The 24,523-nt window shown below is 48.4% G+C and overlaps 2 protein-coding genes across 3 annotated transcripts in view; one reads left to right on the top strand and one right to left on the bottom strand.

Annotated features, from left to right (window-relative positions):
* The window catches only part of ZNF346 (zinc finger protein 346), a 43,621-nt gene extending 40,597 nt beyond the window's left edge, over positions 1 to 3,024 (bottom strand). The window contains exon 1 of the mRNA XM_073544996.1: positions 2,840 to 3,024. Within this exon, the coding sequence (XP_073401097.1) occupies positions 2,840 to 2,897 (58 nt within the window). The 5' untranslated portion in view covers positions 2,898 to 3,024. The remainder of the gene's footprint in view (positions 1 to 2,839) is intronic.
* The window catches only part of UIMC1 (ubiquitin interaction motif containing 1), a 273,520-nt gene that overhangs the window by 496 nt on the left and 248,501 nt on the right, over positions 1 to 24,523 (top strand). The window contains exon 1 of one of the 2 annotated variants that reach the window (XM_073544993.1): positions 5,247 to 5,297. The exons of the other annotated variant lie outside the window; for it this stretch is intronic. The gene's annotated coding sequence lies outside the window, so the exon portion shown is untranslated. Of the gene's footprint in view, positions 1 to 5,246; positions 5,298 to 24,523 lie in introns of those variants that run through there. 2 annotated transcript variants of the gene reach the window in all.

The raw sequence follows: 24,523 nt of genomic DNA, 5'->3' as shown, positions 1-24,523 counted from the left end.
AGTTTATTTTTTAAGCATTGCACTATCTATTCCGCAGCGCTTTACATACCATTGCTGTCCCCATTGGCGCTCACAATCTAACTTTCCTATTAGTAGGTTTTGGGAGTGTGGGAGGAAACCCACAAAAACATGGGGAGAACATACAACTCCTTGTAGATGTTGTCCTTGGTGGGACTTGAACCCAGGACCCCAGCGCTGCAAGGCCGCAGCGCAACCATCGAACCACAGTCTTTTGGTTATATCATGCTTTGTCTGCTTGAGTAGTGACATGGATTGCACTTAACTATATGGTTATATATTAGGATATATTCCTTCTATTCTAGGTTTAAAAAATGATTTGCTTGTATGACTGGCAAGAGTGAGCGATCACGTGACGTGCGCGATTCTTATAGTTGCGGTCTTATCCAACTTCAATTCCTTCCTATTGAGAGGCACAGAAGAAACCAGTTTGCATATGCCTGCAACTATACAAATCTCATACATGCAGTTGCATCATCATCCACTCATGCTACAAATACATGGCAACTGTGATGGTGTGCACACCATATACTTTCATGATTTAGTTGTATGTAGTCACAGACTGACTGCAGACTTTTCATTTCACCATGGACAACACTTTTAACCCCTTACTGCCATCGGACGGTATAGTACGTCCGATGGCAGTATCCCCCGCTTTGATGAGGGCTTCGGCAGTGAGCCCACATCAAAGCCGGGACAGGTCAGCTGTTTTGAACAGCTGACATGTGCCCGCAATAGCCGCAGGCGGAATCGCAATCCGCCCACGGCTAGTAACTAGTTAAATGCCACTGTCAAACTCTGACAGCGACATTAAACAAGCGCTTCCGGCCATTGGGCCGGAAATACACTCACCGGTGATCCGAGTCGTGATCGCGGGTCACTGGTGTGTCGGGATGACAAAAAGACATCTCCTTGAAACCTCTGTGGTTGTTGATGCTGGATTGCTATGAGCGCCACCCGGTGGTCGGCTCTCATAGCAAATCTATAATTCTGCTACATAGAGGCGATCTGAGCATCGCCTCTATGTGAAAGAGTCGATCAAGTTGTGGCTATTGAAGAATGCCAAAAGTTAAAGAAAAATAGTTTTAAAAAAATTTAAAAAAAATTGAAGTTTAAATCACCCCCTTTTTGCACCATTTAAAATAAAAAAAAAAAAATCAAACATACACATTTGGTATTGCCACGTTCAGAATCTACAGATCAAAAAAAAAAAAAAGATTAACCTTATCGCTAAACAGTGCAGTGGGAAAAAAAATCAAAACGCCAGAATTACATTTTTTTGGTTGCCATGACATTGCATTCAAGTGCAATATAGGGAGATCAAAAGATCGTATCTGCACCAAAATGGCATCATTAAAAACGTCAGCTCGGCACGCAAAAAATAAGCCATCACCCAACCTGAGATCACGAAAAATGGAGACGCTACGGGTCTCGGAAAATGGCAACTTTTTGTTTCTTTTACACATTTTGGAATTTTTTTCCACCACTTAGATAAAATAGAACCTAGACATGTTTGGTGTCTATGAACTCGCAATGACCAGAAGAATCATAACGGCAGGTCAGTTTTAGCATTTAGTGAACCTAGGAAAAAAGCCAAACAAAAAACAAGTAAGGGGTTGCACTTTTTTTGCAATTTCACCGCACTTGGAATTTTTTTTTTTTTACCTGTTTTCTAGTAAACGACATGGTGTCATTCAAAAGTACAACTCGTGCCACAAAAAATAAGGCTAGGTTCACATTGAGTTAACACAGCCCGTTCAATGCATAGCGTTGACTGGCTGCGTTAACGCTATAGCATACCTCGATATGCGTTATGCAATACCGCTAGCGCTGATGCTTCATCAGCACTAGCGGTAAAGGAGCTTCAGACGCTGCAGCCCGCGTCCGAGGCTCCGTCACTGAATGACGGCACATCGTGAACGCGTGCCGCTTTACGGCATGTGATGCGCCCGACAATGGGGCCGAATGGCAGCATTAACGGACCGTGTTACACCGTGGTGTAACGCAGTCCGTCTAACGGACTGCTACAACGTAACGTGAACCCAGCCTAAGCCGGAGAAATTAAAACCCATGGCCATATTGCCGGAGAAATTAAAAAAAAAAAAAAAAAAGTTATGGCTCTGGGAAGAAGGGGAGCGAAAAACTAAAAAAGCCAAACATGCCACATGGTGATGAAAATTGGGTCCGGCTCACGTGATGACTTGGGCGGGAAAGCAACTAAAGATAAAACGGCGTAGTCTAGTTTTGGCCCTTAACAAGAACAGGATGGGATTATTTTTTTTTTTACAGGAGTCAATAACAAGGTTTCACTATTATTTACCTAGTGGCATGATTTCTGCAGCGGTTTACAGTCACCATTGGAGCTCACAATCTAAAGGCCCTAGCAGTACGTCTATGGCGTGACCAATGTGCTGCATGCAGGGTTAAAGCTTCCGCAGGGTGATCAGCAGTGGGTGGGATAACTCGGCAGAGGACCTGAAGGCCACCAATTGTTCACGGTTTCATGGCGGCCGCTTGTCGGTGGGCTGTCCGCCCCATGAGATCACAGCTAACACTGCATGATACACATGTAGAAGAAAGCCCTTGGTCGTAGTAATGTGGGGCGCGGGAAGTGAGACACAGAAGCCAGCGAAGTGAGACTAGCCGCCGGGCCTGGGGAATAACAGGCAGCTCTCACGGCCTCCGCAGCACTGGGACAGCCTAATCCCCTCACATCCCTGCGAGAGCCGCTCCCCCGCCACACACAGGCAGATGATGGCCTACCCTGGTTACACCCACCCTCAACCAAACCGAGCTCCCTTGGAACGTCACTTTAAACTACCTGCATCCTTTCCCACCGGTAGACACAAGTCGCCACCGTTCCCGAAATCGTCCGCCATTTTCCCGCTGGTAGTAGCAACTGGTAACCGCGCACCGCACGCAGCGTCAGGAGGAAACAGAACACGAGCTGAGAACGAAAACAAATCTCGCGAAATTTCCGCAGCCCCTCCAAATCTCGCGAGATTCCAACACCCTCAGCTTGTCCTTTGTATAGGAGAACAAAACTTTATTGACAAGAGGTATGATCATCTTCTGTGGTAGCTCAAGGCTGGACCTCTGCAGCACATCTGTCCTACATAGCAAAGTAGAATTTATACACTGAGGACGTGAAAACACGCGTGTTCTACCTCAGGTGATCTGCCCTCGTGTCTTTCACACTTCAGTATTTGTATGCCAAAACCAGGAATGTCTCCAAAATAAAGAACAGGAGTCAGTCTTTCAGTTATGTTTTTTTCTCGGTAAGTTCCATTCCTGGCTTTGGCATACAAACACTGATGCAAAATACTGACCAAATACTGACGTGTGAATGAGCGTTAAATAAGTACTGAGTCCGTATAGATGAAAAAAAATAATAAAAAGACATAAAGAAAAACTTGTTGATAAAAAAACCTTTATTATAAATAGGTTGCTTGACACTGTATACACTAAAAAAGCACCATAAGAATTCTAGAGATACAAAATTTGTTGATATATCAATATGATACAACCCACAATAAAGATTAGATTAGTTAGTTTGGCTTGGCCCCAATGTAAAATATAGCACACAGGTATGGTGTCAGTAAGATATAAGAATTTTACATAAAGCACAAAAAAATATATATAATAAAATACAAAAATGTGCAAATATGCAGTGCTAAGTGCTAATTTATATGAATAATATACCAAAAGATGAGTCAGTGGAGCACATCCGAAACGTGCGTCGGGGCGCGTAGAAGCACCTCAACCCTTACCATCTTGAACCCACTGGGCAGGCATTCTCTGCAGCTATAGCTTCTTATATGTTATTTTGAGTTGGTCAGTTTGATTTTGTGCTTTTTTCATACATGGTCTGTTTATATATGGCTCTTTTTTAGACCCATATGTGACCAACATATAGCTCTCTGTATGATATTCTTATGGGCTCTCTTCCATAGCATAGCACAATGCAGTATAGCACTTTATAGTGCATTTCCTACAGTTATTTAATGTAGGTACATAGTGTACTACGGGACTTTATTTAATGTTGGCACAATTTTGAAATAGAAATTTATATGCAAACAGCACTTTAATGAATTCCTTTGTAGCACATATCACTTTATATTTTATTACACTATTTTTCATCTGTGGTAGTATAGTGCAGGACTTTATACTGCTTTTGCACTTATTTGTCAGCACTGTAGTCACCATTTTTGACTAGTTTTTTACGATAAATAGAACACATCTTTTGGTATATTATTCATATAAATTAGCACTTAGCACTGCATATTTGCACATTTTTGTATTTTATTATATATTTTTTTTGTGCTTTATGTAAAATTCTTATATCTTACTGACACCATACCTGTGTGCTATATTTTACATTGGGGCCAAGCCAAACTAACTAATCTAATCTTTATTGTGGGTTGTATCATATTGATATATCAACAAATTTTGTATCGCTAGAATTCTTATGGTGCTTTTTTAGTGTATACAGTGTCAAGCAACCTATTTATAATAAAGGTTTTTTATCAACAATTTTTTCTTTATGTCTTATTATTAATTTTTTTCATCCATACGGACTCATTACTTAGGCTACTTTCACACTTGCGTTTTTTTGCGCTGCGCACTGTACGCAGTGCAAACGCACATAAAAAACGTATATGCGTTTTTGTGTGTTTTTTTGCGGTTTTGTGCGCGTTTTTTTGCGCTGACGTGCGCATTAACATGCGCACGTCAGCGCACCCATAGACTATAATGGGTGGTTGGGTGGGAAAAAACGCATTGCGTGCGCATGCGTTTTTTTAGGGCTAGTCGGACGCTCAAAAAATGCAACAGAGTGCATTTTGTGTGCCCGAGCGCACACCACAAAAAAATGCATGCACATACAAACGCATGTGTATGCGCACCCATGTTAAGAATAGGAAAAAAAACGCAAGTGTGAAACCAGCTTTATTTATATGATACTGAATGGTCTGCCATTCATTTTCTTCCAGTAGAGATACGTTACATTTAAGGTATATCATTTTCATTCATACATATTTATGCATTTCTATGTAGTGTTTTCCTCTGCTGTGTTTAATACTTCGTGTTCTATGCTGTAGATCAGGGTTTCCCAACTCCAGTCCTCAAGGCACACCAACAGGTCATGTTTTCAGGATTTCCTTTGTATTGCACAGGTGAAGCAATTATCACCTGAGCAATACTAAGGAAATCCAGAAAACATGATCTGTTGGTGTGCCTTGAGGACTGGAGTTGGGAAACCCTGCTGTAGATTACCTCAGGTTATCTGCCCTTGTGTTAATGCTGTAGATTTGCTCAGGTTATCTGCCCTCGTTTTAATGCTGTAGATTTCCTCAGGTTATCTGCCCTCGTGTTCTATGCTGTAGATTACCTCAGGTTATCTGCCCTCATGTTCTATGTTGTTGATTACCTCAGGTTTTCTGCCCTCCTGTTCTATGCTGTAGATTACCTCAGGTTATCTGAACTCGTGGTCTATACTTTAGATTCCCTCAGGTTATCTGCCCGTCGTGTTCTATGTTGTAGATTACCTCAGGTTATCTGCCCTCATGTCCTATGTTGTAGATTACCTCTGGTTATCTGCCCTCTTGTTCTATGCTGAAGATTTGAAGATTACCACAGGTTATCTGCCCTCGTGTTCTATGTTGTAAGTAACCTCAGGTTATCTGCCCTCGTGTTCTATGCTGTAGATTACTGCAGGTTATCTGCACTCGTGGTCTATGCTGTAGATTACCTCAGGTTATCTGCCCTCGTGTCCTATGCTGTAGATTACTGCAGGTTATCTGCCCTCGTGTCCTATGCTGTAGATTACTGCAGGTTATCTGCACTCGTGGTCTATGCTGTAGATTACCTCAGGTTATCTGCCCTCGTGTTCTATGTTGTAGATTACCTCAGGATATCTGCTCTCGTGGTCTATGCTGTAGATTCCCTCAGGAAATCTGCCCTCGTGTTCTATGCTGTAGCTTACCTCAGGTTATCTGCTCTCTTGTTCTATGCTGTAGATTACCTCAGGTTATCTGCCCGTCGTGTTCTATGTTGTAGATTACCTCAGGTTATCTGCCCTCATGTGCTATGTTGTAGATTACCTCTGGTTATCTGCCCTCTTGTTCTATGCTGAAGATTTGAAGATTACCACAGGTTATCTGCCCTCGTGTTCTATGTTGTAAGTAACCTCAGGTTATCTGCCCTCGTGTTCTATGCTGTAGATTACTGCAGGTTATCTGCACTCGTGGTCTATGCTGTAGATTACCTCAGGTTATCTGCCCTCGTGTCCTATGCTGTAGATTACTGCAGGTTATCTGCCCTCGTGTCCTATGCTGTAGATTACTGCAGGTTATCTGCACTCGTGGTCTATGCTGTAGATTACCTCAGGTTATCTGCCCTCGTGTTCTATGTTGTAGATTACCTCAGGATATCTGCTCTCGTGGTCTATGCTGTAGATTCCCTCAGGAAATCTGCCCTCGTGTTCTATGCTGTAGCTTACCTCAGGTTATCTGCTCTCTTGTTCTATGCTGTAGATTACCTCAGGTTATCTGCCCTCGTGTTCTATGTTGTAGATTACCTCAGGATATCTGCTCTCGTGGTCTATGCTGTAGATTCCCTCAGGAAATCTGCCCTCGTGTTCTATGCTGTAGATTACCTCAGGATATCTGCCCTCGTGTTCTATGCTGTAGCTTACCTCAGGTTATCTGCCCTCATGTCCTATGTTGTAGATTACCTCAGGTTATCTGCCCTCGTGTTCTATGTTGTAAGTAACCTCAGGTTATCTGCCCTCGTGTCCTATGCTGTAGATTACTGCAGGTTATCTGCACTCGTGGTCTATGCTGTAGATTACCTCAGGATATCTGCCCTCGTGTTCTATGTTGTAGATTACCTCAGGATATCTGCCCTCGTGTTCTATGCTGTAGATTCCCTCAGGAAATCTGCCCTCGTGTTCTATGCTGTAGCTTACCTCAGGTTATCTGCTCTCTTGTTCTATGCTGTAGATTACCTCAGGTTATCTGCCCTCGTGTTCTATGTTGTAGATTACCTCAGGATATCTGCCCTCGTGTTCTATGCTGTAGCTTACCTCAGGTTATCTGCCCTCGTGTTCTATGCTGTAGCTTACCTCAGGTTATCTTCCCTCTTGTTCTATGCTGTAGATTACTGCAGGTTATCTTCCCTCTTGTTCTATGTTGTAGATTACCTCAGGTTATCTTCCCTTGTGTTCTATGTTTTGGATTACCTCAGGTTATCTGCTCTCGTGGTCTATGCTGTAGATTCCCTCAGGATATCTGCCCTCGTGTTCTATGTTGTAAATTACCTCAGGTTATCTGCCCTCATGTTCTATGCTGTAGCTTACCTCAGGTTATCTGCCCTCATGTTCTATGCTGTAGATTACCTCAGGTTATCTGCCCTCGTGTTCTTTGCTGTAGATTACCTCAGGTTATCTGTCCTCATGTTCTATGCTGTAGCTTACCTCAGGTTATCTGCCCTCGTGTTCTATGTTTTGGATTACCTCAGGTTATCTGCTCTTGTGGTCTATGCTGTAGATTCCCTCAGGATATCTGCCCTCGTGTTCTATGCTGTAGATTACCTCAGGTTATCTGCACTCGTGTTCTATGTTGTAAATTACCTCAGGTTATCTGCCCTCATGTTCTATGCTGTAGCTTACCTCAGGTTATCTGCCCTCATGTTCTATGCTGTAGATTACCTCATGTTATCTGTCCTCATGTTCTATGCTGTAGCTTACCTCAGGTTATCTTCCCTCTTGTTCTATGCTGTAGATTACTGCAGGTTATCTTCCCTCTTGTTCTATGTTGTAGATTACCTCAGGTTATCTTCCCTTGTGTTCTATGTTTTGGATTACCTCAGGTTATCTGCTCTCGTGGTCTATGCTGTAGATTCCCTCAGGTTATCTGCCCTCGTGTTCTATGCTGTAGATTACCTCAGGTTATCTGCCCTCGTGTTCTATGTTGTAAATTACCTCAGGTTATCTGCCCTCATGTTCTATGCTGTAGCTTACCTCAGGTTATCTGCCCTCATGTTCTATGCTGTAGATTACCTCAGGTTATCTGCCCTCGTGTTCTTTGCTGTAGATTACCTCAGGTTATCTGTCCTCATGTTCTATGCTGTAGCTTACCTCAGGTTATCTGCCCTCGTGTTCTATGTTTTGGATTACCTCAGGTTATCTGCTCTCGTGGTCTATGCTGTAGATTCCCTCAGGATATCTGCCCTCGTGTTCTATGCTGTAGATTACCTCAGGTTATCTGCACTCGTGTTCTATGTTGTAAATTACCTCAGGTTATCTGCCCTCATGTTCTATGCTGTAGCTTACCTCAGGTTATCTGCCCTCATGTTCTATGCTGTAGATTACCTCATGTTATCTGTCCTCATGTTCTATGCTGTAGCTTACCTCAGGTTATCTGCCCTCGTGTTCTATGTTGTAGATTACCTCAGGATATCTGCCCTCGTGTTCTATGCTGTAGATTACCTCAGGTTATCTGACCTCGTGTTCTATGATGTAGAGTACCTCAGGTTATCTGCCCTCGTGTTCTATGCTGTAGATTACCTCAGGTTATCTGCCCTCGTGTTCTATGCTGTAGATTACCTCAGGTTATCTGCCCTCGTGTTCTATGCTGTAGATTTCCTCAGGCTACACTGTATTACCAAGGTTTTGTCCCTCAGACAATTTTGAGTGTTCCTGATAGATTTTTTTCATGCTGATTTCAGAAATGACCAGATTTTTCCTATCACGTTAGGTTTTTGAGAAGTGATACAAAACATTATAATATTCTGTTATAATTCTAAAAACTCATATATGAACTTTTTCTGAAACAGTATAGGCTGAATTTTCCACTGAAATAACATAAATCACTGATCTACACATATGCAAGTACTTATTATGCGAATTCCGCGCAGGTGCAGTGAATCATTCGGCTGACCGTGTACGAAGCATACCACATCTCCTAGGCAGGGGAGGACTCAAAAGACAATACTGACATATTTAGAGCATGGCTGAATGGATCACTACCTTCAATGCCGTTCGCTGTCCCAATAATATGGAAAGAGCAGAGCGATCATGTAACAGATTGTTTCTTCTGCCTTACAAATGTAACAGGATATTCAGTAAAGAACATGAAATCAATAGAATTTCCTAATCTTCCTTCAGCCATAAGACCAGTGCCACCCAAAGTATGGACAATGGAGGACGATGAAGATGATCTAACAATGTCAGTGGAAAATGAAACTGCTGCAGACCCAGACTTTGAGCTTTCTACATCTAATCCACATCTGTTCAAGTCAAGCTGATCTGAGTGACTTGGTCAGAGATTTGAAAATTGTCAAAGAGGCAGGCAGAATTATTGGGATCAAGGCTACAAGAACGGTGTAGTGAAATATGTATATGTATGGATATATGACCAGCAGTAAATTAACATCTGTCCTTAGACTGTAGCTCTCCACACAGGTCATGACCTATGTTATCCTGAGAAGGCAGTCTCCTGTCTCCAATCCCACCAGGGAGCTCCACAAAGTGGAAACATTTTGCACTTTCCAGCTCTTTTGAAGAGAGATGCCAATTGAAGAATGACACTATCTATCTATGAGAAAGGTTACACAAAGAGTTTCAGAGAAAAATAATGTATTCATTGGTAAAATAACCATGGTCCAGTCACAAACCAGCAATTAAAATATTAACATGAGAGGCTGGTCTAGAAACCTGATCCCTGAGTAAATCTATAAATTAGGCCTACACACAAAGAAAAAGGGTTCAAATGTGAGGGCAGCATGGACAGCTGATGTGCTCCATTTCATATTTCCCCCTCCCTCAGGGACAGAGTACCAGACTGCAAAGTTCAATATTTCTGTAAGTTTTCTCCCTTTTATTTTATCACTGTTTATCCATTTTTGTATATCACTTTTTATTTCCATTTTTATATCCTTTTATTGTAAGCACTGTAGCTTTTATATTAAAGCGTTAAACTTTAAGAAGTCTGAACCTTGTTGCTCTAAAGAATCCATAGCGTTAGTGTGTGCTCCTGGTGATTGGCACATAGTAGTAGTAGTAGTGCTTCCCGTACTCATCGCCTGTGTGTTCGGTGAGTGGTGGCAGCGTGTATGAGCGGGGTGTGTGGTCTGTGTCAGGGTGTGATTTATGCTCCCACTGCAGCATAGAACAGAGGTTGAATGCTGGACTTAGTGAGAGGAGATAGATTAACCCTTGCTGGCGCAACCCCAAGTCATGTGCTGAGAAGCGGGTAGGTGACAAATTGGTGGCAGCGGTGGAATATACGAATATATCTTCCCTGGTAATTCGTGACAAATGGAATCTCTTATTGCCAGGAACAAGAGTTTCTGTTTTCGCAGTCGTCATCAATTTTTCAACCATGTTGACAGTTTAATCTTTTGCAACAACTTGTTGGGTTTGTTTGGTGCTCTTGGATGCGAACATGACCCAAAGGAATGGCAACTGTTCATTGAGTCGCCAGTTTTAATTCTGAAAGCTGGTTTACTACACAACGGAAATATCTATCCTTCTATACCTATTGGACATGCCGTTCACATGAAAGAAACGTATGAGAATATGGAATTACTGTTGACCCACATTAATTATAGAACTTATAACTGGAACATATGTGGTGATCTAAAAGTTGTTGCACTTCTTCTTGGACTGCAGCTTTGATATACCAAGTATTGTTGTTTTGTGAGTGGGACAGTTATGCACCAGAAATGCACTATTTCAGAAAGGACTGGCCACTCCGCGAAAACCTGGTGTCACACCGCCTGTCACTCTGCTCTCACCTGAGGGCGGGACCCCGCGCCCGACGTCACAACTTCCGGCGCCACAGCCCCTCCGGGGCCCCGTTGGGTGCGCACACGCACCTCTCGCACTAAGTTCCGCAGCTGCACAACGTTAGTGGTGTGCATGCGCGCTCTTCTCGGCTCTAGCTGCAGCCATGTCCTCTCTTTGGTCCTGGAGGACCTGACCCAGAAGTCCCGGTGCTCTTGCCCTGTAGCAGGCTACCTCTGCCTATGGGAGGTGCCTGATTATTGTTGTGTTTCCTGGCTTGGTCTCCTTGGTCCTTGCCTGTCTGTGCACTGTATTCGGGTCCCCTGCCTTGTGCTCTGTTCCTGAATTCTGCCTTGTGCTCTCTAGCACACTCTCTGCTCCTGCACTGTTCTGTCGTGCCTCTTGGCACACGCTCTGCTCTGTGCCCTGTCGTGCTTCTTAGCACACCTGCTGTCTTGCCTTGCACTCTGGCGTGCTCTCTGCACATGCTCTGTCTAACCCTGCACTCTGGCACGCTTCCCAGCGCGCGTTCTGTCTAACTCTGTACTCAGGCGTGCTCCTTTGCACGAGCCCTGCTCGCACCCGGGTGTGCTTGTTTGTGCACGCCATATATGTTCCCGTGTACCCGCCTTAGCACTGCAGCCTTGCAGCGCTGGAGTCCTGGGTTTGAATCCCACCAAGGACAACATCTGCAAGGAGTTTGTATGTTCTCCCTGTGTTTGCGTGGGTTTCCTCCCACATTCCAAAGACATACTGATAGGGAATTTAGATTGTGAGCCCCATTAGGGACAGTGATGATAATGTGTGCAAATTGTAAAGCGCTGCGGAATATGTTAGCGCTATATAAAAATAAAGATTATTATAAAGATTATTATCCTGTATCTAACGCACTCCCGTGTACACGCCTTGTATTCTCCGTGCTTCTGTACACTCGGCCTCTATTGTCCTATACCCTGCATGTCCCTGTGTCCACTCTTGTACTCTGCACATTCCCTGTTGCTAGACACACTCACTCGGGTCTCCTGTGAGACGGCCACCTGGTTCCAGCAATCGTGGTACCTCACCCCCTTGGGCTTGCCCCTGACACTCCCTGTATAGGGGGTGGTCCTCACTAGGTCAGCTCGCCCTGGGTGGGTTGGTGCCACGACCCAGCGTGTCCACTCTAGGAGTCGTCACACCTGGTTACTGGACAGAAGAATGTTAGGCTAAGTGCACACGTACCGGAACTCTCGCGGAAATTACCGCGAGAATTCCGGAATTCCAGTCCGCGGGAAAATCGCATTTTAAATTCCCGCGATTTTCCCGCGGAAAAACTAGCATTTTGCAAGCGTATTTAGCTTGCAAAATGCTAGCGTTTTCCAAGCGATCTGTAGCATCGCTTGGAGAACTGATTGACAGGTTGTCTAACATAGTGTTTGACGAGTGTGACCAACTTTTTACTACTGAGGCCGCCTATGCAGCATCAATAGTAAAAGATAAAATGTAAAAAAAAATAAAAAATGGTGTTATTCTTACCTTCCGACGTCCCGCGCATCCCTTCCCAGTAATCCTTTGCGAAAATGCCCGCGATGACGTCCGTTCTCGCGGGATCGCGATGTCTCGCGGTAATTCGCGATGACGTCGCGCGAATGACCGCGAGAACGGACGCCATCGCGGGCATTTTCGCAAAGGATTACTGGGAACGGGAGCGTGGAGAGAGGCGGGAAGGCTGCGCGGGACGCCGGAGGGTGAGAATAACAATATTTTTTATTTTTAAATTCTTTTTTTTTACAGGGATATGGTACCCAAAGCCCGGAGGACAGTCTCCTCTCCTCCGGACCGTGGGTACCATCCGCAAATGTTCTGCTTACTTTCCGCATGGTGTGCACAGCCACCTGCGGGAAGTAAGCGAACAATGCATTCCTATGGGTGCGTTTTCGCGGCAAAATCGCGCGATTAAAACCGCCGCGGAAACGCGAAAAAAACGCCACGTGTGAACTCAGCCTTAAACATAATCCACTCGTTGATCCAGCAAAGATATTTCTCCCTTCTTTGCATATTAAACTTGGGCTTATGAAGAATTTTGTCAAAGCAATGAACAAAGAATTTGAGGCCTTTTCTTACTTGCGACAGAAATTTCCAAGAATAAGTGATGCAAAGATTAAATAAGGTATTTTTATTAGCCCACAGATCAGGGATATAATGAATGACAGTAGCTTTGATGTGCAATATGCTGAACAAGTGGCATTGAGAGCCTTCAAATATGTGACCTTCAACTTCCATTGCATCTGCAGGGCACCAAACTTTGAAGGACTCGTGGACAACATGCTCACAGCCAGGGGCATAAATACTACAGTCGCAGCAGTCCCACTGTGACCGAGCCCGGGGACAGGGGCCCGACAGGTCAGGGCACGCCGACACAAGCAAAAAGTTAAAATCTGTTGCTGTGTAGGAGATTCCTTCAGCACGCCAACAAACCTGCCCTCCACCTGACTTGCCGGGCGCACACATGAGCACAGCAGCCGACACCTGAACTAAGGAATAGCTGAAGGACCTGTAGTGATGTCAACATTATCATAGGTCCTTCACCATTTATCAGCTCCGCCTACTGATGACATGACGATGACGTCACCACAGGTCTTTCAGCTCTCAGAGCAGCAGATCCTTCCTGGTTGTGTGCAGCTTTTGTTCTCTGGTATCAGCCAGCAGCAGATTTCCGGTTCCTGCCATTCCGGTGAGGGTTTTGGTGCTTGTGGTAAATCTGTCAGAGGAGAGTGTGGGGTTAGATCAGAGTCGTTCCTGTGGAGTCTTCTGCTCCATGTGACTGTGGCTCCTCAGTGTTTTGTATGTGCAGCATTGTATGGCACTGTACATGATGAAGTGGGGGGAAGGGGCAGAATGTGGAGTCAGATGGGGCAGAATGTGGAGTCAGAAGGGGCAGGATGTGAAGTCAGATGGGCAGGATGTGGAGACAGATGGGCAGAATGTGGAGTCAGATGGGGCAGAATGTGGATGCAGATGGGGCAGGATCATAAGGCAAGATGTGGAGACAGATGGGGCAGGATCATGGGGCAGAATCTGGAGACAGATGGGGCAGGATGTGGAGGTCTGGGAGTATGGAAGCTGGGCCGTGCATGCGCAGAAGACCGGGGAGCGCTCCTACCCCGGAAATAATGGAGGATGATAAGGGAAGAGCTGCAGGCCCTGAGTCAGACCAGTTGTCACGCCACACTCACCTGGGGCCGTGATTCCACGCCCAGCGTCACCACTTCTGGTGTCGCGGATGCTCGGGGGTTCCCGTCGGGTGCGCACGCGCACTTCTTGCATCTAGTCCAATGGCTGCACAATGTTTCTGTCAGGAGTAGCAAGAGTGGACCCTCTGGGTCACGGTACCAGGATCCCTGGTGGTGCCGACCCCTATACAGGGACCGTTAGGAGCAGGCCCGAAGGAGTCAAATACCGCGACAGCTTGTACCAAGAGGGGCGGCTCAGGTGCGGATGAGACAACCTAGGCAGAGGGTCAGGAGCAGCCGGGGTCAGGAGCGGCCGGGGTCAGGAGCGGCCGGGGTCAGGAGCGGCCGGAGTCAGGAGCAGCCGGAGTCAGGAGCGACCGGAGTCAGGAGTGACCAGACGGGGCCAGAGTACCGTACGGAAGGCACACGATAATCAGGCGCCTCCAAGAGGGAGGAGCTTCCTGATATACCCTGTGCTGGAGCTTGATTGGTAGTCGCTCCACAGGGCTGGTGCAGCAGGGGTTAAGTGAGGGGAAAAGCGCACGCCCGTGGCCTAAGGCGCATGCCCGAGACAGGAGCAGAGGAAGAGGAGGAAGCCCTGTGCAGAGCTGCAGGACGGGAGACCGGGGGTGTCACGTGGCGGCTGGAGCGGGGAGCCGGGGGGAGACCCAGGGAGCAGGCAGAGCGGGCCCCGGCCTGACAGGCGGCGCTGATACCGACCTGACAGGCGGCACTGGCATGACAGTACCCCCCCTTACATCTCCTCCTTCTGAGATTGGCCAAGAATCGGTCCATGATGTGTGGAGCATCCACATTCTTTCGCAGTTCCCAAGACCTCTCCTCAGGACCGAACCCTCTCCAATCGATGAGGAAAAAGTTCTTTCCCCTAACCTTTTTCATGGCTAAAATATCTCTCACTTCAAAGACGTCATCGGCCTCCTACTGGCTGAGGAACAACAGGAGGCGCAGGGCAGAACTGATTGAGGATGACTGGTTTCAGGAGCGAGACATGGAAGGCGTTATGGACCCGGAGTGAAGCAGGCAGCCTCAATCAATAGGCCGTATTGTTGATGCGTCCAAGAATCTCAAAGGGAAAGATGTACCGGGGGCCCAACTTATAAGAAGGGATTTTCAAGCGGATGTGCTTGGTCGACAACCAGACCTTGTCTCCTGGATGGTATGGTGGGAGATCCCTCCGCCTCTTGTCGCCATGTTTTTTCATCCAGGCCGCGGCTTGTATAAGAGCCTCCTTAGTCCACCAGACCTGGGAAAACTCTTGGGAGAGGGAATCGGCGGCGGGTACGCCCGAGGATGAAGATACTGGAAGAGGTACACCTGAGTTATGAGACCACAAAAAACGGAGACTTGGTGGTGGATTAATTGGAATGATTGTTATGGGCGAACTCTGCCCATGGAAGAAGATCGACCCAATTGTCATGATGGGCGTTAGAGAAGTTCCGCAGGTAGGAGGTCAAGACTTGGTTGACCTGTTCGACTTGCCCGTTGGTCTGTGGATGATAAGCGGAAGAGAAATCCAGAGATATGCCCAAGAGTTTACAGAGTGCTCTCCAGAAGCGGGAGGTAAACTGTACCCCACGGTCAGACACGATTCGCTGAGGAAGCCCCTGTAATCTGAAAATCTGATGAATGAAGATTTTAGCCAATTCGGAGGCCGTGGGCAAGCCGGGTAACGGGACAAAATCGATCGACTACTATCATAACAGTCGTACATCCAGAAGAGCGGGGTAAGTCTGTAACAAAATCCATGGCGATGTGTTGCCAAGGAGCTTCGGGAACAGGCAACGGCTGAAGGAGGCCGGAGGACAAGCTTCTAGGTACCTTGTTACTGGCGCAAATTGCGCAGGAGGCCACGAAGTCTGACACATCTTGGCGGAGAGGCCACCAGTAATAACGGGAAACCAGCGCAAGGGTCTTCTTGATGCCCACATGTCCAGCGATCTTGCAGGAGTGGCCCCAGCATAGTACTTCTACCCTTTTGCCTTGCGGGACGAGGGTCTTGCCAGGCGGCACGGAATGAAAACTCACAGGAGCTACCGTGATAAACCGGGCAGGATCGATAACATGCGATGGAGCCTCCTCCACTTCGGGTGACTGCAGGGACCGGGAGAGGACATCTGCTTTGGTATTTTTGTCACCGGGTCGGAAGTAGAGCTCGAAGTTGAAGCGAGAGAAAAACAATGACCACCTGGCTTGTCTGGAGTTGAGTCTTTGAGCCGACTGGAGGTAGGCCAAGTTTTTGTGGTCAGTGAATATGGTGAAGGGATGGACTGCCCCCTCCAGGAGATAATGCCACTCCTCCAGCACCATCTTTATGGCCAGCAACTCTCGATCCCCAATCGTGTATTTACATTCTGCGGGTGAAAATGACTTGAAGAAAAACCCGCATGGAGCCAAGCGCCCAGTAGATGTCTTTTGGGAAAGAATTGCCCCAGCCCCAGTAGAAGATGCGTCTACCTCCAAGACGAAGGGCTTGCCGACCTCTGACCGATGCAAAACCGGAGCCGTGGCAAAGGCCCGCTTCAGGGCGAGGAATGCGTCTTCAGCTTCCGAGGGCCAGATGTTCGGTCTTGCTCCCTTCTGGGGGAGGGCAACAATAGGCTTGGTTAAAGCAGAGAAGTGCGGGACGAATTGCCTATAGTAATTTGCGAAGCCCAAGAACTGTTGAATGGCTTTCACTCCGACAGGTCGCGGCCATTTGAGCACTGCGGATAATTTCTCTTGGTCCATTCGCAACCCCGAGTCCGTGATGATATACCCCAAGAAGGGTAGGGAGGTCTGCTCAAACAGGCATTTCTCTAGCTTGGCATAAAGTTAATTCTCCCGCAGGCATTGCAAGACCAGGCGAACACTCCTCCTGTGAGAGGACAGGTCTGGTGAAAAGATGAGGATGTCATCTAAATACATCACGAGGCACGAGTACAGAAGATCTCGGAAGACGTCGTTAACAATTTCTTGGAAGACCGCTGGGGCGTTACAAAGCCCAAAGGGCATGACCAAATATTCATAATGGCCGTCCCGCGTGTTGAAGGCGGTCTTCCACTCATCTCCGGCACATATTCGGACCAAATTGTAGGTCCCCCGTAGATCCAGTTTGGTAAAGATCCGGGCACCACGCAGACGGTCAAACAGTTCGGGGATAAGTGGTAGAGGATACCTATTCTTGACCGTGATGTTATTTAAGCCTCGGTTGTCAATGCAAGGTCGAAGGGATCCATCCTTCTTACGAACAAAGAAAAACCCAGCCCCTGCTGGAGATGACGACTTCCGGATAAAGCCCCTGGCCAAGTTCTCCTGGATGTACTCCGTCATGGCTGAGGTTTCTGCAGGCGACAGCAGGTATATTCTTCCCCTGGGAGGAGTAGCTCCAGGAACTAGCTCGATTGGGCAATCGTAGGCCCGATGCGGAGGAAGGGTCTCAGCTTCCTTCTTGTTGAAGACATCCGCAAATGAATGGTAGGCCACATTCTCTCCCGTGTAGAGCTCCGATCTGCATTTCCAGCTCGAGAGTGACCGTGGTGACGGGGACAGGTAACGGCTTGCCATCCACTGAGGTGATCACACGCGGCTCTTCAAGGGTGACGACAGGAATCCGAAACTTGTCCACTTCTTCCAACCGAATGAAGTTGCCCGCCGGACCCGAGTCCACATACGCCTCCACAGATCTACGCTCCCGACCTAGGAGAATTAAAGCTGAGATAGTAAGGGGTAGAGAGGGAACAGAGTCACCTAGGGAGGCCTCTCTTACCTGGCCTAGGCAGAAGAGTCTCCCGGCCTCTCCAGACAGAAACGCAGAAAGTGGTTGGCTCCACCACAAAAGAGGCATAATCCTTGCTCTAATCTTTCCCTGCGCCGCAGCTCCGATAGCTTAACGCGATCCACCTGCATGGGCTCCGGGGCAGAACTACTGGCAGGCTTGGACGAATGAAGGCTGGGGCCTGGGTTGAACCTAGTCGGGCCTCTCTCCCTGTCTCATGGGAGCGTTCCTGGAACCGCATGTCAATACGAGTAGCCAGGGATATAAGGTCCTCTAAAGAGGTGGGGGTGTCCCGACCAGCAAGCTCGTCCTTGATTTTCCCTGAAAGCCCCCTCCAAAAGGCTCCTACCAATGCCTCATTATTCCACCCCAGCTCTGAGGCCAGTGTCCGGAAGCGAATAGCGTACTGTCCCACGGTAAGAGCTCCCTGTCGGAGATTGAAAAGGGACTCCGTGGTGGAGGCCAGACGCCCGGGCTTGTCAAAGACCCAGCGGAAAGTATCCAGGAAGTCTTGTAGGCTGGATACCACCGGATCATCCCGCTCCCACAGGGGGTTCACCCATGCCAAGGCCTCCCCCTCGAGATGGGACATGATAAATGCCACCTTGGCCCTATCAGACGGGTATTGCTGGTGCAGCAGCTCGAAATGTAGGCGGCACTGGTTAAGAAACCCCCGGCACAATTTGGGATCCCCGCAATACCTAGGAGGCTTCCTCAAACGTGGCGGTGGGTGGGGTGCAGGGTCGCGGGGAGGGACAGAGGCCACTGCGGATGACTGTTTGGACTGCAAACGGTCATCAACAGATGCCATGTAATTTAGAATATGGGACTGGGTATCACGCTGCTGCGCGAGCTCCTGCGCGAGCTCCTGCTGGAGTCCCGCCAGCAGAGGGGAGCTCCCTGGATCGGAGGTTTGAATGGCGGATAACTGAGTGTCCATGGACTTCATAAAAGCCATAATCCGGGTTTGGTTCTCCCGCAAAAAGAGTAGTTTGCTTTGGGTGGCTGCTGGGGCACCAACGGGGTCCATGGCCTGATTATACTGTCATGAGTAGCAAGAGTGGACCCTCTGGGTCACGGTATCGGGATCCGTGGGGCGAGATGGCCAGTTAGGAGCAGGTCCGAAGGAGTCGAATACCGCGACAGCTGGTACCAAGAGGGGCGGCTCAGGTGCGGATGAGACAACCTAGGCAGAGGGTCAGAAGTGACCGAAGTCAGGAGTGACCGGAGTCAGGAGCGTCAGGAGTGGCCGGAGTCAGGAGTGGCCGGAGTCAGAAGTGGCCGGAGTCAGGAGTGACCGGAGTCAGGAGTGACCGGAGTCAGGAGTGACCGGAGTCAGGAGTGACTGGAGACAGGAGTGACCAGACGGCGCCAGAGTACCGTACGGAAGGCACACGATAATCAGGCGCCTTCAAGAGGGAGGAGCTGCCTGATATACCCTGTGCTGGAGCTTGATTGGTAATTGCTCCACAGGGCTGGTGCAGCAGGGGTTAAGTGAGGGGAAGAGCGCGCGCCCGTGGCCTAAGGCGCATGCCCGAGACAGGAGCAGAGGAAGAGGAGGAAGCCCTGTGCAGAGCTGCAGGACGGGAGACCGGGGGTGCCGCGCGGCGGCTGGAGCGGTGAGCGGGGAGCCGGGGAGAGACTCAGGGAGCAGGAGCAGGCAGAGCGGGACCCGGCATGACAGGAGGCGCTGATACCGACCTGACAGGCGGCGCCGGGGCCCGGCGTGACAGTTTCTAGTGCGTAAGCGTGTTCTTCTCTGCTCTGACTGCAGCCATGCCATCTCTATGGTCCTGGAGGACCTGACCCGGAAGTCCCTGTGCTCTTGCCCTATATCAGGCTACCTCTTCCTAAGGGAGTGCCTGATTATTGTTTTGCTTCCTGGCTTGGTCGGTTTGGTCCTTGCTTGGCTGCGTACTGTATTCGGGTCCTGTGCCTTGTGCTCCTTTCCTGCACTCTGTGTTCCGTTCCTGCACTGCCTTGTGCTCCGTTCCTGCACTGTGCCTTGCCGTGCTTCCTAGCACACGCTTCGTTCCTGTAGTCTGCCTTGCCGTGCTTCCTAGCACATTGTAACGAATGGAAGCGGAGGCAGAGATGGTGAAGTTCACATAACTTTTTTATTTTTAAAGTGGAACCTCGGGACCACGGTCCGGGGGGCTCCGAAGGGGGCGTAACTAGTGAGCCCCGGGTGCCCGTAGTAAAGTCCCTCAGACAGGACCAGAATGGAATACCCGGGGGACACAGGTGCTACCTCCAGTTAGACCCCAAACACGTGGCAGCTGTCCCACGGGGACCAAAAGGGATAACAGAATTAGCAGCAGAGTCCATAGTGAGACGGGTCCTGGATCCGGGTAGATGGTAGATAGCTGGCTCCTGTAACCTTGACACAGTCCTAGGATTTGAATGGCTGTTGGCGGAACGGGATGGCTTTCGCCCAGATGTTTGCAGGTATGACCAGGGTTAACAGGATTCAGATATTTCTGTGGAGACAGACAGCATGAGAATATGCACAGAGACTGCTAATGCAGCGCAGACCGATTAGCAACAGAACCGGATGTAGCAATGATTGATACTCGTTGCTCCGGCACTCTCCCTATGGAGGAAAGGCCAGATATAGCAGCCAGTGCGCTGCTATTGGATAATTGCTTTTTTGAAAAATGCGCGCTGTCCCTTTAAGAAGCCTGGAGAGCGTGCGCTCGTGCCCTAATAGTATTGACTGCAGGCCTGCCGACGGGACACCAGGAGGTAGGGGGAAGGGAAGAGACCTGAACGCTGAGAAGTAGTGTGGGACACACAGGGAGCCGGCTGCTGCACAGGAACAGCGCACAAGGCACGAGGTGAGTGCCGTGGACGGGGAGCAGCAGCAGACCGGGGGGCAGAGCCAGGAAAGGAACCTGGTGTAACAGTATCCCCCTCTTTATGCCCCCTTTTTCAAGCCTGCATGAAATCTTTTAAGAAGAGGAGCCTGGATGTTCTCGTTAGGCTCCCAAGATCTCTCCTCAGGACCAAAGCCCTTCCAGTCCACCAGGTAATAGGTCTTACCCCTTACTTTCTTAACGGCCAGGATATGTTTTACCTCAAAAACATCATCCTCCGAGACAGGCTCAGGAGTGGTACCCGGATCCTTAAAGAAGGAGCTCAACACTACTGGTTTGAGGAGAGAAACATGAAAAGAGTTAGGCACATGTAAAGAAGTGGGCAACTTCAGTTTGTAAGAGACTGGATTGATTTGTTTCAAGACTTCAAATGGTCCAATGAACTGGGGGCCCAATTTGTAGGATGGCAACTTCAGACGGATGTACTTGGAGGAGAGCCATACCTTGTCTCCGGGGCGAAAGGTTGGCGCGTCCAGACGTCTCTTGTCCGCTTGCTTTCTCCAGAGCAGCTTTTGTGTCCCTCCAAACCTTAGAAAAATTTTCAGAAAAAGTATCGGCTGCCGGAACGCCAGATGATCCAGAGATGGGAAGAGGTATTCCGGGTTGCAGTCCAAAGACAATCTGAAAGGGAGATTTTCCAGAGGATTCCCTTACTTGGTTGTTGTAGGAAAATTCTACCCAGTCGTCATGATGTGCATTGACAATGTGACGCAGGAATCCAGCCAGGATCTGATTAGTTTTCTCCACTTTTCCATTGGATTGTGGATGGTATGCTGAGGAAAAATCCAGCTCAACTCTTACAACTTTACAAAGTGCTCTCCAAAATTTTGAGGTGAACTGGACTCCTCTGTCGGACACGATGTGGAGAGAGAAACCATGGAGACGGAAGATGTGTCGGATGAACTGATCCGCCAGTTCAGGAGCAGTAGGAAGACCAGGTAGCGGAATGAAGTGAGCCATCTTAGAAAAACGATCCACCACTACCCAAACCACAGAACAGCCAGATGAGATAGGAAGATCTGTGATGAAGTTCATTGCGATGTGCTGCCAGGGAGCGGACGGAATTGGAAAAGGCTGAAGCCTACCTGCAGGTAGGTGTTTGGCCGTCTTGTTACAGGCACAGGAAGGACAGGCTGCGACGTACTCCTGGATATCCTTAGCCATAGAAGGCGACCAGTAGTAACGGGTGATGAGCTGCAGTCTTCCTTAGACCGGTGTGACCTGCCAACTTGGAAGAGTGACCCCACCGTAGGACACGACTACGTTCAGGAACAGACACGAGAGTCTTCCCAGGGGGAAGTCGAGCAAGATCAGCAGAAGCAACAGCTACTAACCTTGAGGGTTCAATGATGTGCTGGGGTTCTTCCTCTTGATCAGGAGGCAAGATGGCTCTGGAAAGTGCGTCTGCTTTGACATTCTTGTCAGCTGGATGAAAATGAAGAACAAATTTAAATCGAGTTAAAAACAAAGCCCAGCGGGCTTGACGGGGATTCAGCCTCTGTGCGGTTTGAAGATAAGCAAGGTTTTTGTGATCGGTGTATATGACTACCTGATGAAGAGCACCCTCCAGAAGATGCCTCCACTCCTGCAGAGCCAATTTGATAGCCAGCAACTCCCGGTCACCAACGGAATAATTCCTCTCTGCGGAAGAAAAAACCTTGGAAACAAAAACACATGAGTTCATTCGACCAGTGGACGATTTCTGGGTAAGAACTGCTCCATTAGAGTTAGGACGATGGAGAACAGGTGCGACAGCAAAGGCCTTTTTGAGAGAACCGAAAGCCTCCTCTGCCTCAGGAGGCCAATCCTTGGGATTTGTACCTTTCCGGGTCAGAGCTGAGATGGGCGCCACTCGGGTGGAAAAGTTAGGAATGAATTGTCTGTAGTAGTTGGCGAAGCCCAGGAATCGCTGTATGGCCTTCAGTCCAGACGGATGAGGCCACCTGAGTGCAGCCGATAACTTCTCAGGGTCCATTTTCAATCCTGTGGAGGAAACAATGTAACCGAGGAAAGGCAAAGAGGATTGTTCAAAGAGGCATTTCTCATATTTGGCATACAGTCTGTTTTCTCTGAGCCTCTGTAAGACCAGGCGTACTTGCCTCCGGCGCGAGGCCAAGTCAGTTGAAAAACTCAGAATGTCGTCCAGGTAGACAACAACACAAGTATAGAGCAGATCCCTGAAAATGTCATTGACGAACTCCTGGAAAACAGTGGGTGCATTGCATAGGCCGAACGGCATTACCAGGTACTCATAGTGACCGTCACGGGTGTTGAAGGCGGTTTTCCATCCATCTCCTTCCCGGATTCGGATCAAATTGTAGGCACATCAGAGATCCAGCTTGGTAAAGATTTTGGCCCCTCGGAGACGATTGAAGCGTTCTGAAATGAGAGGCAAAGGGTACCTGTTTTTTACCGTGATCTGGTTTAGTCCCCTGTAATCAATGCAGGGCCACAAGGATCCGTCCTTTTTCTTCACGAAGAAGAATCCTGCTCCTGCTGGAGACGATGATTTTCTGATAAACCCTCTGGCCAAATTTACCTGGATGTAGTCCGACATGGCCTGAGTCTCTGCTTGGGAAAGAGGATAAACTCTCCCACGGGGAGGAGATGTTCCAGGAAGAAGATCAATTGGACAGTCATACGACCTGTGGGGAGGGAGTTTCTCAGCCTCTTTTTTTCCCGAAGACATCCGAGAAGGACCGGTAAGAGGATGGTAACCCAGGTAGGGTAGCAGGTTGGACTGGGGGTGAAACTGGTTCAATCCGGGTTAAGCACTGGTCCGTGCAGGAATCTCCCCAACCCAGGATCTCGTCTGTTCTCCAATTAAGGACTGGTTCGTGTCTCTGGAACCAGGGCAAACCTAAAAGCAAGGGGTGAGATAAACCAGGGTACACATAAAAACAAATTCTTTCTGTATGCATTAGACCTATCGGAGTGCCACTGGCTCAGTCTGGAACTGGACGGGTTCGGTCAGTGGCTTGCCATCGACAGCGGTCACCCACAATGGATTTGAAAGAGACTGGACTGGTAAGTGGTAATGATCCACCAGCATCTGCTGGATAAAATTCCCGGCGGCTCCGGAATCCAACAAAGTCCAGAAAATGTTATTTTAGGACACGGAGACCGAGATCTGCAATGAAGGAGAGGAATATTCTCTACCTAGGGTGGCCTCTCCTACCGAGTCTAGGCACTGGAGTTTCCCGACTTCTTAGGGCAAGAGCGGATCAGATGTTCGGAACTACCACAATAGAGACAACTTCCTTCCTTGCGACGCGCCTCCTGGCGGCAGCGGGCAAAACTTACTCGGTCAACCTCCATAGCTTCAGGAGAAGAAGGTGAGGTAGCCATTTTGGAAGAACTAGAATCCAGGTGGTAGAACCCTCTTGACTCGCTTGATCTCCATGGAACGCTCTTGAAAACGCAGGTCAATCCGGGTCGCCAAGGAAATCAGGTTATCCAAGGTAGTAGGCCTGTCCCATCCCGCCAGCTCATCCTTAATTTTTTCAGATAGTTCCTCCCAGAAGGTAGCCAGCAAGGTCTCATTGTTTCAGGATAATTCAGACGAGAGGGTGCGGAACTGAACCTCATACTGAGCCACCGTGAGGGTTCCTTGGCGTAAGCGAAGCAGGGCAGAAGCGGTCGACGTGACCCGGCCAGGTTCATCGAAGGTCCTGCGAAAAGTCTCTAGGAAAGATTGAAGATCATTAACCAGCGGGTCTCCTCTCTCCCATACCGGTTTAGCCAGGCGAGAGCCTCTCCTGCTAGATGTGGCATAATGAAGCCCACTTTGGCACGGTCAGAAGCAAACATGTGCCCCAAGTTTTCGAAGTGTAGGGTGCACTGATTGAGAAAACCC

This window comes from Dendrobates tinctorius, unplaced genomic scaffold, assembly GCF_039654945.1.
Source record: "Dendrobates tinctorius isolate UK_male_01 unplaced genomic scaffold, ASM3965494v1 ptg000139l, whole genome shotgun sequence".
Lineage (NCBI taxonomy): Eukaryota > Metazoa > Chordata > Amphibia > Anura > Dendrobatidae > Dendrobates > Dendrobates tinctorius.
The sequence above is the reverse complement of the archived record's forward strand: the minus strand, read 5'-3'. Positions and strand labels throughout refer to the sequence as shown.